Source organism: Lynx rufus, unplaced genomic scaffold (genome assembly GCF_022079265.1).
Source record: "Lynx rufus isolate CCGP_SWC_20201006 ecotype Redwood Valley unplaced genomic scaffold, mLynRuf1.p SCAF_18, whole genome shotgun sequence".
NCBI lineage: Eukaryota > Metazoa > Chordata > Mammalia > Carnivora > Felidae > Lynx > Lynx rufus.
In genome coordinates, this window is record NW_025814832.1 from 23,021,979 (window position 1) to 23,037,399 (window position 15,421).

Genomic DNA, 15,421 nt, shown 5'->3' on the forward strand with positions numbered 1-15,421 from the left:
TCTCTCCCCTCCTCCAAGCTGGGAAGCTCGGAGGAAGCAAATGGATTTGATCCTAGGCTAGTCCGCCGAAGGAAAGACACGCTTTTGGCAAGGAGAAGTTCCAAAAAATGTTCGACTCCCACACCGGGAACAGCTGGAACCTGCCAGATTCACCTCCATCATTTCTGAGCACAGCTTCCTGTGATATAAACAAAGGCAGAATTTGAAAGAGTTTAAGGCTGGGGAAGTGACAGGGAGGCAGGGTAGTAGGTGGTCTGATGGGTGGCATGGCTGGTCCGGCCTGTTTTCCTAACTCTGACCTTCAGCCTCTGGGGAAGGGATGGACCTATAGGTCTGTATCCCTCTGACCCCCACCCTCCCAGCGCCCAGTGGCAGGTTATACACACAGTCCTTAAAAGCAGGTGGGCCTGTCACTTTTATCTGTATAACTTTCAACCCATTTCCTAACCTCTCAGAGCCTCAGTTTTCCTTCCTGTGAAATGGGGGTAATTATACCTACTGTATAGGGTATAATAATGCTGAGAATTAAATGAGATTACGTGTACAGATTACCTAGCCTATAGTAAGCACACAGTAGGTGCATGTTTTCTTCTATGCTGTGTAGCAGGGTCACATGGCCTTTAGCATCCTGATTATATCCCTTCCTTCCGGGGGTCCTGATGTTACTGTCTCCACAGGTGGTACAGGCTTCTTGGGCATTTTGAGGAATGCAGGCCCACCACTGGTTCAGGGATCCCAGGATTTTCAATCTGTCCTCAGAAGAATTCAGAGTTGAGTGTACAGGGGCCGAGAAATCGGCAGGGTTGGGTTCTAAACCCTGGCTTGACATTCTAGGCCAACACCCAGGAGATCAAAGAATTGGAAAGAGCTTCTGGGTGGGACTTCCAAGGAAGGTGCCAACTTGTGTGATATTATCAGAGTGGCATGGAAGAAGCAAGGCCGAGCTGCTTCCTACCCCAGCAGAATACAGGATACTTTGTAGACTACCAGGCCTTTGCCCAAGTTGATTGGAAGCAGGGGTCACAAAGGCCACTGGTGGAATGTACTGGAACATTCCAGGCCCTTCCGCTGCACAACAACACAAATCCTCAAGGCTTGGAGCCATCAGGGGCTTCCAGAATTGAGCACAAGTTCCTCACCCTCCATGATGCACAGCAGGAGAAACCATCTACTCTGAACAGAGGGCGATTCTAAGTGCCATGAGTCACTAAATGGAAGGAGTGTCCATCCAGCCCGTTGGAACTTTTTCATTAGATAGACTCAGCTGCCAAAGCCATTTTGTTGAGCCAGAGCCATCTTGTGGAATACATGTGTTGGGTACAGGATATCCACAGGAAAAACCAGGAATAGATACCTAATTCAGTCAGGGCTTGAAGAATTGGACGGGATATAACCGGACTTCACTCTCTGAGTCAGACGCGGGTTTACCATAAAGCTAATGAAACTTTAAGAGTCAGAGCCCCTCATTTGTACAGAACCTTCTAGGGCCTGGTGCCTGGTTCTCTAATGTCTTTACTCTGTAACTTAAAGAGGAACGCCCCAATGACAAGCATTAAGGCCTCACAAAACCTGGAGGCTTCACTCCTTTCGGTCTACAGGACTTGAGCCCCAACTTTCAAGAGTGATCAGAAACACTCAAGAGGGATCATTTGGAGAAATAATCCATCGCTTAAACAGCCAAGGCTGTCTCACCACTGCTGGCTGCAGTGGCTCACAGTAGTTGCCGGCAAGAAATACCAGAGCAAACGTTTCCCTTTGCTCAGAACCGGGGAGAAGGAAATCAGACTACAGACCGACTTTCCAATCACTCCTTCCTTCCGTTATATTTAGCATATCTTTCACTTGGATTTCATGACACTTGATGCCTGATTTGGAGCATGGTGCGAGGGGCAGGGAGAGGGATTGGATGTGCAATCAGATGGAGAATGTTTAGGGTTTTGTAGCTTATTTGCCCGGGGGTGATTGTATTTTTGAGGCCAACTTGAAGACGGTATATGGGAAGAGAAGAGGGGAATCTAAAGGGGGCTAAGGGGCGCCTGGCTGGCTCAGTCAGTAGAGCACGTGATGCTTGATCTCGGGGTTGTGAGTTCGAGCCCCATGTTAGGTATAGCAACTACTTTAAAAAAAAAACAAAAATATTTAAAAAAAATAAAGAGAGCTGAGACTCCACAGTCACCCGGGAGTGTATGTAACCCAACCTGTCTTCTCCAAAGGCTTTGATCTCTGAGGAGGTCCGGGTGTGAGGGAAGCAACCTGTTGCCACCAAGGTGCTGCTCTAGAAGCCAAATGGTACCCCAAGGCGCCCATGGTCACATGACACAGCAGCACGCGGCAGAAGTAGAGTTCATTTGAATTCATTTTTTTAAATGTTTATTTATTTTCGAGCGAGTGCAAGTTGGGGAGGGGCAGAGGACAGAGGATCCCAAGCGGCCTCTGCGCTGACAACAGACAGCCTGATGTGGGGCTCAAACTCATGAACTGGGAGACCGTGGCCTGGGCCAAAGCTGGGCGCCCCACTAACTGAGCCATCCAGGTGCCTCTGGATGAATGAATTCATGTCATTTTTTGAGAGGCACGACCTGCATGCCGGTCACAGTGCTGGTGAGGCCATAAGAGCGATGAGTGAGACGCACCTGTTCTCTTTAGGAAACTTCTCTATTTTAGAGAGGAGGACATTTGTAAAAAATGAAAAATGCCAGCCTGGGTGTTCCATAGGCCAAAGAGCCAAATCTTATGTCTCTCATAGTGACCTTCTAGGGAGATCGTGGGGGTAGCGCTGGTTCCCGAGACATTCCCTTAAAAGATTAGCAGGGTTTGGGGCACCTGGGTGGCTCAGGCAGGTAAGTGTCCAACTTCAGCCCAGGTCACGATCTCACAGCTCATGAGTTCGAGCCCCATGTCACGCTCTGTGCTGACAGCTCAGAGCCCGGAGCCTGCTTGGGATTCTATGTCTCCCTCTCTCTCTGCCCTCTCCCCCCTCACGCTCTGTCTCTCTCTCTCTCTCTCTCTCTCTCTCAAAAATGAATAAACATTAAAAAAAATTTTTTAAAAAGGTTTAGCAGAGTTGGCACATATCAGAGATCCCTCACTCTTAAACATATCTAACTCCTTTCTTTGGAGACAGCTTGATTGAGGCATAAACTACATACCATCAAATTCACTTATTATATATGTATCATCATGTGATTTTTAGCAAATTTATAGACTCATGCAACCGTCACCACATTCCAGTTTTAGATCATTTTATCACACCAAAAAGTTTTACCGTGCTCGTTTTCAGGCAACCCTTGCTCCCTTCCCAGTCCCAGGCAACCACTGATCTGCTTTCTGTCTCTATAAATTTGCCTTTTCTGGGCATTTCTTATAAATGGAATCGCATACAATGTAGTCTTTTGCATCTGGCTGCTTTCACTTAGCACGATGTGTTTGAGGTCCATGCATGCTACGGCACATATCACTAGGTCGTTCATTTTTATTGCTGAATGGTATTCTATCTAAATTCCCTCAAAAGTCATTTATGTTTTCCGACAACACTAAACGGGATGCAGGAGCCCTGGTCTCCTACCCCGTGTCTGCTTTTCTGAGTGGCCTCTGACCACTTGTCTTGGGCATCCATTTCTCCATCCGTAGAATGAAAAAAAAATCTACTCTCTATTTTCCATGGAGTGCCCCTAGGACCAGCATTCCAAAATGTTGATGTCTCTGATCCCACATTTATTTACCCTCTCCCGGTTTGAAGACTTCCACCATATCCTATGTTGTTAAGGATAAGGAATCTTCATTTTTAAAAAGCCTGCTGTTTCGGAGGCAAATCTGATTCCCAGATTGGGGAACGAAGAACGGAGGAGTCAATGTCATCCGGTCCGAAAGAAGGCGAGTGAGCAAGCGAGAGAAGTAAGCCGGAAGACAGGAAGCGGTGGGCCGCAGCAAAGGATGAAATGTGTCAGACACGGTACCGAAGGTCAAAATCCAGGCCATCTAGTTACCTTGGGAGTAAGAGGGAAGGGATAGAGAGAGAGAGAGAGAGGCCACCAGAGTGGGAGAGGTGTGGAGGGCTGGGACCCCCTCCCTGCTCTTGTTCCCATAACCTCATTCATTCCCTCAACCCTCCTTCCCAACCCCTTTCCAGCCGCTCTGCTCCTTCAGTTCTGACCCCATTTCCTCAGGATCTCGTTCCCTGAGGAGCCGGGCCTGACATTTCAGACAGAGGCTGAGGAAAGGAGGTAGGTCGGAAAGAGACACTGTGTATCTGCGTCATCTGATTTTCTGTTTTATTATTTTGGAACCCGAAGGCCAGAGACGGAAGCACTTAGACATTTACCTGGAAATTCAGAGACAGTCCCCCAGATACCAAGGAATACGAAGAGCCGTCTATTCTCTGAACAACTGCTACTTGAACTGCTTGAACCTGCTTGAACTGCTTGAACTACTTGAACCTGAACCGCTACAGGTTCGGGAGGGTAAAAACGGCAATCTGGAGTTCCCATTCTTGTTGGTAACCGTGGCAAAAACGCTCAGGGTGAGTGAGGGTCAAAGTGTCCTGGAATTAGGGCTGGACAGCACCTTCAAAACTAGAACGCTTCTCTTGGCTCTGAGGACGCCAGCCTTCTCCTAATTCAGTAATCAACAGGACGACACCTCCCTGCTGATCCTCCCATCGGCCGGAATTCCCCACAGCCTTTTGCCCACGGTACTCCCTCAGACTCCTGCAACTTTGAAGACTCCAAGCCCTAGGGGGACTGCTCGGAGAGTGGCTGTACCTCTGACTCACTCCTGTAGGAAAAGTGACTCCAATTCTTTGAGTCCTCGTTTGTTTGTGACAACTGTGGACATCCCCAAAGTAGGTTGGGATCAAGGAACCGAGCATTTGCTGTTGGAGCCCTCTGAGGCAACTAAGTCTCCTATAGAGGAGAAACGATTTATTGATCTGCTTTGCGTAAGTAATCCTCCACTCTTGCTGGTTTTGAGTGCCTGCCTCTGACCGAAAGGCCCTGAAAGCAGGAGCCACATCATGTCTCAATCGGAATAGCGTCTAGCCCAGGACCATTTCGGCATCCGGGCCTGCTGGGTTGTGAGTTCCAGGGTAGGGAGCGTGTCTCCGAATATCACGGTCATTCCTTAGTGCCAAGCTCTGTGTCTGGCACGGAGTCGTTGTCTGAATACATTTGTGATGAGTAAGTTAATGAATGACAATCGCGTGGACAAGGACGATGGGGGGACAGTCACAAAGGTTTTGTTTTGTTTTTGCAAGCTGGAGGACGCTTTGTAAGGCATCGGCAAGATATGTGTAGCATCACCCAGCGTCCCCAAAGCCATAGTTTCTCTCAGTGGAGGAAAGAGACAAGAGTTTATCTTCAGATGAGGTCTTTATCCTCACCATCAAGCCCGTGCCAGGAGAAGCTATCTGTGATAGAAAAGGGAATAAGAGACAGCTGCTTGGGTGTGATACCTGAGTAAGAAGCGGACGGGGATCTCCTATGCCTGCCTTCTCACTCCTTCAGCTAGGTCAGCTTGAATGTCATCTGCCAACAACTTATCAAGAAGGACCATGACTCTCTGGCCTCAGAAGATCCAATTCTCCAGCTACACTATCTCCGCTAGCTCTTCTTCCACTGTCCGGGCCCTCATTTTCTGGCACCTCGGCTTTAGAACAAAAGTTAAACACCACGTCCTTGAGACTGCCCACATTACCCTTCTCTCCAAGGGAAGATTGCGTCTTCCAATACTGTGCCATTTTATCTTTAGAACAACTCTTCGAGGTTAATGGAGCAGAGGTGATGCTTGCATAGAGAAAGGAAGCCACCTGCCCAAAGTACTTCAAGCTTCCTCATCCCAGGGCTTTAACCTCTAACACATCGTGTATGGCTCAACCAATAAAAATCACTCATCATCTCCTAAAACTGTCTGAGAATTTACTTGTTGAGGGGTCCAGAAATGGGATATGTTGTCAGGCGAGAACAGATTTCAAGAGACCAACTGGCCATCCTTTGGTTCTTACCATCCTTTGGCTGTTAGGTCAGCCAGTGGTCTAGAAGTTGAGTTGGTTGGGAAAGTACTTGAATTTGGAGTCAAACGACCTGTGATGTAAGTCCCAGGTCCGCCATTTACTGAGTGAATGATCTTGAACAAGTCATCTAATACCTGTGACTTAGACATTTACCTGGAAACTCAGAGTTAGTCCCCCAGGTACCAAGGAATATCAAGAACGCTCTATTCTCTGAACAACTGCTACTGAGAATCAGGTTCAGGTTCGTCCCTGTAAAATAGGGACAAAATGTCTGCATTTTTTTTTCCCCGCTTTACAGGGGTGTGGTGAAAATTAAATGAGATGATGTATGTGAAAGCTATAAAGTGGTAGGAAAATGTTGATTTGAACATCTCACCCAAATTTGCATCTTTGGAGACTCTTTATGTAAAAGATAAGTAGTAATCCATCTGTGTTCATGAGAAAGTTTTACAAGAATAGTTCAACTGCAGGGTCAGGCTGCCTGAGTAACATTGGGCATGCTATTTCTTTCTGAAACTTCACTGAATCAGAGATGATACCCATCTCACAGGGGTGATAACAAGCATTAAACGAGAGAATGAACACACAGTGCTTAACTTGTACCTGACATAGAGAAGGGAACTCAGTGAATGTTAGCTGTTACCATTACTGATTTTGTTAATGGAGATGTGGGACAGGGCGGTTCCATAAGATCTGATAAAAATCTGAGCTAGAAATCAAAAGGACTCACCTTTTTGGCCCTTAGTTTCCTTACTCGCTCCCTAATAAAAATCTATGGTTTTCTTCTTCCAGATTGTCATGAGAATGTAAAAAAAAAAAAAAATGATAAAAAGAATATGAAGACTTGGAACTAATTGCAATTGAGGAATATTATAGGTTGCAAGACACTTTTTAAAACACTGAGTTAAGTTTATAAAGACTCTGATTTTTTTTTATCAGTTCATCAATTTTTGTTCATTCCTATCTGCCTGTGTTAAAGTTGTCTTCCTCATGGAAAAGGATTACAGCGTTTCCCAGCCAATAAAAAAGATTTCAAATGCCAGATCTTGAAGTATACCCTTCAGCTCCGCTAGAGTATACTTTTTGCAAAGAAAACCATGCTTCCGGATGTTCCATTGCCTCAGTTTGCTCTGTGTATGTAAACTGATTTTAGTATTCAACCAACTCTTGAATTTCCACTTTGGGTATTATCTGTTTTCAATACATAATCACAGAATGACCTCTCCTTGCCTTGCAGGATGCTCCCAGATTACCTCCTTTTCTCTGATTAGCTAGTATGGCTTCAGGGAATACCTTCATTTTAACATTAAAGTGGGCAAAAACAGAAATAGAAAGATAAATCTGTAGCAAGATCAAAAATAGAATTCATAGCTAAATATAAATCTGGAGGGAATTATCCAATTATTTGTGTGGTCCCTTATCGCAGACAATCCAGGGTTCATTGCCTTTTGCTTCTTCCATATATAGAACAAAACAGTTAATAAATACCAAGTGTAATATTTTTTTTCTTTTGAAGAGTAATAGTTTTTAATAGTAACTGAAATGCTGTTTCCTTCCCAAATATCCTCATATATACTATAGCATTGATTTTTACAAAAGCATGCATCCTCTTCGGGGACCGTCTCATCTCATTTTGACTTGTAGGTCAGAGAGCATAGAACCGGGAAGACCAGGATTTGCTAATGGAGTCACTGTGCAAATTTGGGCAAGTTTCTCACTTTGTTCCTTCCACTCTGCTGAGTTAGACTTGGAATGGACGGCTCTGAAGGGAAATTCCCGGCTCCTTTTCAGTCTCAATATAATTTACAGGCTAGCAGCTGCTTTTTTGGGGGGGGGGGGTTGGACCCACACCAGCTAGGGACTTGGAAACGTGGAGAAAGACAAATGTGGGTGTCACATGAGGCACGGTAGGCATTAAGTGCACGAATATAATGCAAATCGCATGCAAATATATGCAAACTTTGTATTAATGTGTAGACTCTTACTTTGGAGCTTGCAAGCAGCACTGCGATCCTATGAGGACTCAAAACTCATATTTTTAGGTTAAATCAAAAGTAATGCTTTTTGAACTTATCGCTTTCTTGGTGCTTGCCGGGCTCATTTGCTGGAAGTTTGACACTGCTCCCTACCCCCCATAATGATTTCACTAGTATTTGATTCCATCTTACACCCGGCCCCGCCCCCGCTTAGCCTGACGTCACGTGACAGAGTATTTGCATACTACCTGGGACTGGGTGTGACGCTCCCCTTTTCTGCGTCTTCTCATTGGTGGCACTGGAGAACCAGCCCTCTTCCGGACGGACCAATCAGCGGCCCCTCGGGCAGAGGAAAGCGGGAGGGGGTGGGATGAGGGTGGGGTCTAAGGTTGGATCGCTAGGCATATCGACCAATCATGCTCTAGAAAGGGAAGAACAAGCCGCGAATTGGTTGGGAGGAGGGGTCTGGGGGTATGCGGGCCAATGAGAGCTCTGGGCTGAGGGGGCCGGTCTCCGCCCCGCAGGGCAGATAAGCAGCCGCAGCGGGGGTTGGGGGGCTGTGTGGGGCTCGCTGTGGGGCCGAGGCAGGCAGGCTGTCGGGCGGGCGATGGCGGGGGCCGCAGCGGGCGGCAGAGGCGGAGGTCCCTGGGGGCCGGGGCGCGGAGGGGCCGGGGGGCTCCGGCGGGGTTGCTCTCCCCCAGCCCCCGTCGGCTCCCCCCGGGCTGGGCTGCAGCCGCTCAGGGCCACGGTCCCCTTCCAGCTGCAGCAGCCGCACCAGCGCCGGGACGGGGGTGGCCGCGCAGGTGAGCCGGGCCTGGAGCGGGTACCGGGGGGAGGAGTCGTTGGGGGAGGGGGGGCGCGTGACGGGGGGAGGGGTGTGGGGAGAAGCGTGAGGGGGAAGTGGACGGGGGCGAGGGGAGAGAAAGGGGGTCGCGCAAAGTCTGCGAGGGCGGCGAGAGCGAGGAGCGGTGAACGCTGGGGTCCTCCGCTGGGACAGAGTGTGCGGGGAGTCGGGGCCGGGAGGTGAGGGGAGGGACATGGCAGACGGAGGCTGGCTTTGGGGGCGTAACCGAAAAGTGGGCAGAGGTGTCGTGTGGGGGTGAGTGGAAGACGCAGGGGTGGCAGCGAGGTGTGAGGAAGGAATGAGTGGCGCGTGAAGGGGGCGCCCTGTGCAGGCTGGCGCTGGAGCGAGGAGCCGGTGGGCGCTGGACGTCTGCACCGGGAGGGGGAGGGGCATGGAGGAGAGCCCCGTGGAGCCATGTGTTACTTCTCCAACTTGAGTTTGGCCCCGGCATCCCGCTCCACAGCTCTGGAGTTCCTTTCCCCAGCCCTTCACGTGCACTTCCCTTTATGCCACCTCCCGGAGCTGGTTTCATCCGAGCCGTTGGAATAAGTTAGTTTAACGGCGTTCACTACGGTACAAACGCTCCGCTCCGATTTCCCTACATTCCTCTTGGTGTGGCCCACAAGTTGTATGCTCCCAGATCATTGACCTGCTTAATATGGCTGTCTCATTCCAAGCATCGTGTGTGTGTGTGTGTGTGTGTGTGTGTGTGTGTGTGTGTGTGTGTGTGTGTAGAGCCTGGGCAGTTTGCCCCCTGCCATTCCCTCCTACCCCCACCAAGGCTGTTTTTGTCCCAGGCATTGCCAGCCAACGTGGCAGTGGGGTGAGGGCTACAGTCAAGTACAGTGTGGCAAATACCCCCATTTTCTGAACAGCACTGAGACGGTGCCTTAAGAGCAGCTTGGTGTGGTGGGTGTGGGGAAGCTAGGGAGGAGCAAGATTAACCTTGCTTTCACACTCAAAGCTGTGATGGATCCCCCACAAAGGCAGGCAGTTAGGAATGGGGAAAGGAACCCACTTACATGAGGAGGTTGGCAATAAGTGGAAAGTGAGGCTTGCACTTGATTCACACCAGATGTGAAAAAGATCACTGCACACTTCCAAAGCCTCAGAGTCTACCAAACGTACAGAAGTCGTGGTCTCTGCCGTCTAATGGTTAATGACATTCTCTACACCAGAGTTTCTTGAGCTTTTTGTGATTACTAAGCCTCATTGCCACACTCCCCCCTCCTGAAATTATAGTTGCTACAGTGCCTTTCTAGATAGGAACGGGATTAAGAGGGTCTCTGAAGTTGAGAGTCCAAGTCTCTTTTGGACGGGCAGTGTGAATGTTAACACTGCATCTTGGAACACAGAAAACTTGGGCAAATCTGGCAGCAAGATGGTGACCAACTAGTAAAAAGTATGCCTAGAATCTGGTAGCGTAGAGCAGGGCAATGCCCAAACTCATGCCCATCTTGAGCCATAAAGCAAACCACAAGATTACAAACCTGTTGGTTTTGTTTGGACTTCCCTGGAGTCCAGGGAAGTTAGTAGAACAGCAAGCACCGGAGCCTTAGTCACTTTTAGTAGAAATCCACAGAAGGCCTGCCTATGCAGTAGCTGGAAATCTGGTAGCGATTGTATTTTAAGAGCGGTTATTTTGTGTCTACCACAGAACTAACACTGAAGGCAGAAGCACTGGTGGATGCTGTGGAAAGAAGAGTGTAGGTTTGGATACCTGGGCTCTTTACATGGCCTCTTTTTATAAGGCCACGGGCCCTAAGATCCTGGTAAAACCCATAGGAAGCTAGAGTTCTGCGTTAACTTTTTGCGCGGTTTAGGGCGCGTTGAGTGGCTTCTTGGGTATGGGTTTGGGCTGATGGGTAAAGTCTGCACCTGTTCGTACCCCAGAGGCATTCGTGAGGCAATTATCTGGTATCTAGTGGGATTATGTATAGATTTTCAGCGAGGCAGGACAGAGGAAAGGTAGAAGGAAGGAGTGGTCTGGGCCTGTGGACTTCTTTGTGAGTAGACGTTAAGGGAAACGTGTATGGCCTTTGGTTTAGGAGCACATTAGGTCTTCTACACGTTAACTTTACCGTCTATGTGCATTCAGATTGTTTCCATATCTTGCACTTGAGAAGTGGCAGAAATGGTTTCCTCTAGGCCAGTAGGGTATGTGTGACAGGAGGAAACGCCTTGCATTCATAAACCCTTAAGAGAATCCTCCTGGCTTTGGGTGCCAGAATTCCTGCATTTACGATCCGGGCTCTGCCATTTACTAGCAGAAGGTGCCATCAGTGTTTGCCGCCGCTGATCGTCACCCTTCCCTCCACCTAGCCAAGGTGAGAGCAGTGTTGGCCAAAACCCATTGCCTTTCAGGCTTCAAAGAGCAAACCTATATTGGTCTGAAACCAGTACTGCAGGTTTCAGAATTTCAGGGCCTCCTCCTGCGCTTGTATTCCCTCATCTTTTAAAATGAGCTTTCTAAACAGGGCTCTGGAACCCAACTGTTGAAAACGGGCACGTGAGCTGGGACAGGGTTTCCGGGATAATCAGGTGTCATCACTGTTTGTTTCCCACCTCGAGGTGACGTAGCGTTCAGGGCTGTGCAGTTATCTCTCTCCCACACACCCTGTTGTGTTCCTGACGAGATATGTTAGACCTTGTAACACAGGGTGACGATGTAAAGAACAGGATTTACCTTCTGTGGCCATTCATCCATAAGGAATGTCTTCATAAAGCGAGGAACGGCTTCCTTCTTTTCTGAGCCTGGGCTAGCAGCGCGGAAGGCAAAAGAAAGCCCAGAGGAAAATGAAGGTCAACTCTAAGAAAGCCAAGATCAACCAGTGGGGAATAGCAACCCAAGATACATTTCTTATGGCAGTTCCCCCTCTAATTAAATTCTCGTTTGCTTCTCATGTCAACTGGAGGCTGCTAACTTTTATGTTCTTCCACGACCACTGATGGACCAAACGGGACTAGGAGGTGAACTGTTCTGGGTTTCAGTCTTCCCTATCCTGCTTAGTGTCTCTGTCTTCATATCTCTAGAATGAAGATAATGTTTAATCCAGCTTTGCAAATTCTTCTCTAGCGGAGAAGAATTACTGGGGCCAGCTAGGTGCTGGGGGAGCCAAGTGTCGCCTGTGTACCTCCTGTGCCCATCAGAACCTTCTTCAACCAAGGGTTGGCAATTATGGCCTGCAGCCAAATCCAGGCCTCTGCCTGTTTTTGTAAATAAAGTTTTATTGGAACACAGCCATGCTCCTTTCTTTAGTGTTGTCTGTGGCTGCTTTTGCACCATGGTGACAGAGTTGACTAGTTGTGATCGAGACCATAAGGCTCACAAAGCTTAAAATATTTACTATCATAGCACTTTGTAGGAAAAGTTGGGATACCTTTGTCTTAGACAATGTTCCTCACCATTATTCCTACATAAAGATCAATTTCAATACATGTAGCGTATACTTTCTCAGAAAATTCTAAGAGGATAAAGAAAGGTAACAAGCCTGTATTCCCACTCATATTTTAGGCGAAAAGAAAAGGGGGGGGGTCATCTGCCTCTAGTCAGTTCTCAGTCTTTGTGGGAGATCAGCACGTGTGAATGGAGGCTCTCTACCCTCCACTGCCCGCCCGCCCCGCCGCCGTCTTCAGGTGGCATGTGTTCAGTGGACATAAACTAATTTGGATTTACATAAAAGCTTGACTGTTAGGCAAATGTGTACCCCCTCCCTTCGTACCCCCTCGGAAACAACTGCAGTGAACGCATTTCAACTCCGTTGGAAATTACTTTAGGTTTATCTCCTGTTTGGGATTTTTCTCCACCCCTTTTCTCTTTCTGAACAGCCGGCGGTAGTCATGGCCGCCCTAAAATGCTGGCTTCCCCACGGGGACGTAGGATGGGTTTACTTCAAATGTCCACTTGGTTCTCCTGGATGGCCGTGTCAGTGAATATAAGGCCGCATTGTTATTAGCAATGCTATCGGTAATTATTAAACTCCTTTCCTTGCAGTGCTTTGGAAACTTAGTCCTTGGGGGATGGGTGTTTAGATAGGTCTGGAACCTCATAAAGGAGGTCCCTTATTAGGGACCTTGAGAGACAGCCCTCATCAATTCCTGGTCCTTCTGGACCCTGGTACCAGAAGCAATCCCAATTCTTCTATGCCAAGGAACCACCTTGCTATAATGAAGCCTGGGGGTGCACTTAAAATCCTTCAAGAGCTCCAGCTGTTCTTGAAAACTCTGGGATGGAGGCAGCTTCTGTCTGGGAAGCGTTAAACACCGCTTAGCCTGATGCTGCTTACTTGCTTTTGACAGCTTTGCCCACACCAGGCACACGGTCAGCAAAACGCACTGCTGGAAGTCTCTCTTAAATGATATCACCGGTGACGGCATCCTTGAAATTTGGGGGCCACGGTTGCCTCACTGCTTTATCCCTCTGGTACGCAAAGGAGTGTGGGTCAAAGTGCTCTTTGGTGTTTTGGATCGCGAAGGATTCTGCATATGGGAAGTTCCCCGCTCACGTAACGTAGAGCTAGGATACTTTAAACCATCTGAGGTCAGTGGAGGAGGGGTGAGAACAAAAGTGGGGTGTGGTGGTAAGAGGACATGCTTCTCTCTGGTTCCAAGTGCAGCCAGATCTGCAGAAAATTTGGGGTGGGATCGGAAAACTTCCAGTTGTGGTGGCCACATGAGTTTTGCCAAAGTGGTTGGGGGGCTTTAATAGCGGAGAACACTTTACCCGTATTTTTGGCTACGTTATATCGAACGGTGTCATGGGCACCATGGCCACGTTCTTCCTTGATCTTACTCTTTTTCTCATGAAAGTGTAATTAACATACAGCGTTTCATTAGTTTCAGCTGTGCAAGATGGTTCAACCATTCTATACATCACTCAGTGTATTCCCTGGTCTTAATGGAAGTGTTAGAAATCAGGCGTCCTCGGGGCTCCTGGCTGGCTCAGTTGGTGGAGCGCGTGACTCTTGATCTCTAGGTTGTGAAATCGAGCCCCACGTTGGGTGTAGAGATTACTTTTTAAAAAAGGAAAACAAAGCGAGCATCCTCCTCTGGGTTTTTATGCTTCTCACATAGAGCCTTTGTGCTATAAGGATTCACACTTCAAAGTGTGATATGTTGTGGGGGCAGGTCTGCTGTTTCAGTCTGGCTGACACAATCCCATTTATCAAGTGCTGTTTGACGCCTGCTCAAATGCTTTCCTAGTCATACCTGGGCTCATCCTTATTCTACAGGCAGTTTGGAGCCCTCTCAAGGGGCTGCAAGGGGAAAACCTGTGTCTCCTTCCCAATCTAGAGAGAAGGTGGGTACCTACCAGCACGTTGGTTGAGTGAGAGTGGACAATCCCTTCTTGGGTTGTTAGTAAGTTTTACCCCACTTTGAGGTGGATAGAACAGGAGCCGGGAGGAGTGGAAGCCGCCAAAAGATGAGTGGGAGACTTGGGCCACTTTTCCCCCTGCCTGAGTTGAATCTTCACAGAGGGCTCCATTATTTGGTTTGCAGGGTTATGAATTAACCAAACACGAGCCGCATCTATTCACATTGTTAGGTCAAAACCAAATCCTGATCTCTGAGAGAAAAGAGTTTTGGATTATATTTGAAGTTATAAATTATCCGTGCTCCAATTCCTCTCCAGCGGTGAGGAGCTTGTGAAGGGCTCGTTGTTCTTGGGAACAGCTGTATGGAGGGAGTTTCTCTACCGCCGGCTGCCCGCACTCAGGCCTCCAGCTCATGGTCCCCACCAAACCTCCTGGTTTTGAAAACTCTTCCCGGCGCTTTGCTTCTCTCCTCCACACCTCTTCCTCAGGGTCACTACAAAGCTGCGTGCTCAACTCGGGAGTCTTTTATTTATTTATTTAAAAAAAATTTTTTTTTTCAACGTTTTATTTATTTTTTGGGGGACAGAGAGAGACAGAGCATGAACGGGGGAGGGGCAGAGAGAGAGGGAGACACAGAATCGGAAACAGGCTCCAGGCTCTGAGCCATCAGCCCAGAGCCCGACGCGGGGCTCGAACTCCCGGACCGCGAGATCGTGACCTGGCTGAAGTCGGACGCTTAACCGACTGCGCCACCCAGGCGCCCCAACTCGGGAGTCTTTTAAATGTTTGTCCTCAGGCCCGAATGAGCCTCGGTTCACTTTCACTGTGTCTGAAGGCTACAGCCAATCAAGGGTGGATTTAACGAACTGAGAAGAATGCTATCAAAGTGTTTCATGATAGGGAATCTTTTAGCTCCAGCCCTTGAGGAACCTGGAACTGAAGTCTGGGCTCTGTGCAGACAGATACTTACCCTGCCCTGCTCACGAGCCCTAGATGGAGTGCCTTGAGCTCAGCATTGCCTGCACATGAACAATTGTTACTTTCAACTCCCTAATAAAAAGGGTGGGAGGCTGGGGGAGGCCTGGGAAGATTCCTCTGGGGGCTTTGGTTGATCTGAAGCAGCAGGCCTGTGATCAGCGGCAGTGGAATCTTCTGTGTGGCTGCCCGAATGTGGCTTCTTAGAGAATGGGCAATATTTGGCAGGGCAAAGTTCTAAGTTTGGGGTGCCTCTTCTCGGGCCCTGAACTTCCTATCTTGCAAATGGAGGGTGGCTTTTGGA

General features: G+C 48.5%; 1 protein-coding gene across 1 annotated transcript in view; it reads left to right on the top strand.

Annotated features, from left to right (window-relative positions):
• The first annotated feature begins 8,590 nt into the window (after positions 1–8,590).
• Positions 8,591–15,421, top strand: part of FAM117A (family with sequence similarity 117 member A) — a 44,018-nt gene continuing 37,187 nt past the window's right edge. Inside the window, exon 1 of the mRNA XM_047081061.1 lies at positions 8,591–8,786. Coding sequence (XP_046937017.1) covers positions 8,591–8,786 — 196 coding nt within the window. The remainder of the gene's footprint in view (positions 8,787–15,421) is intronic.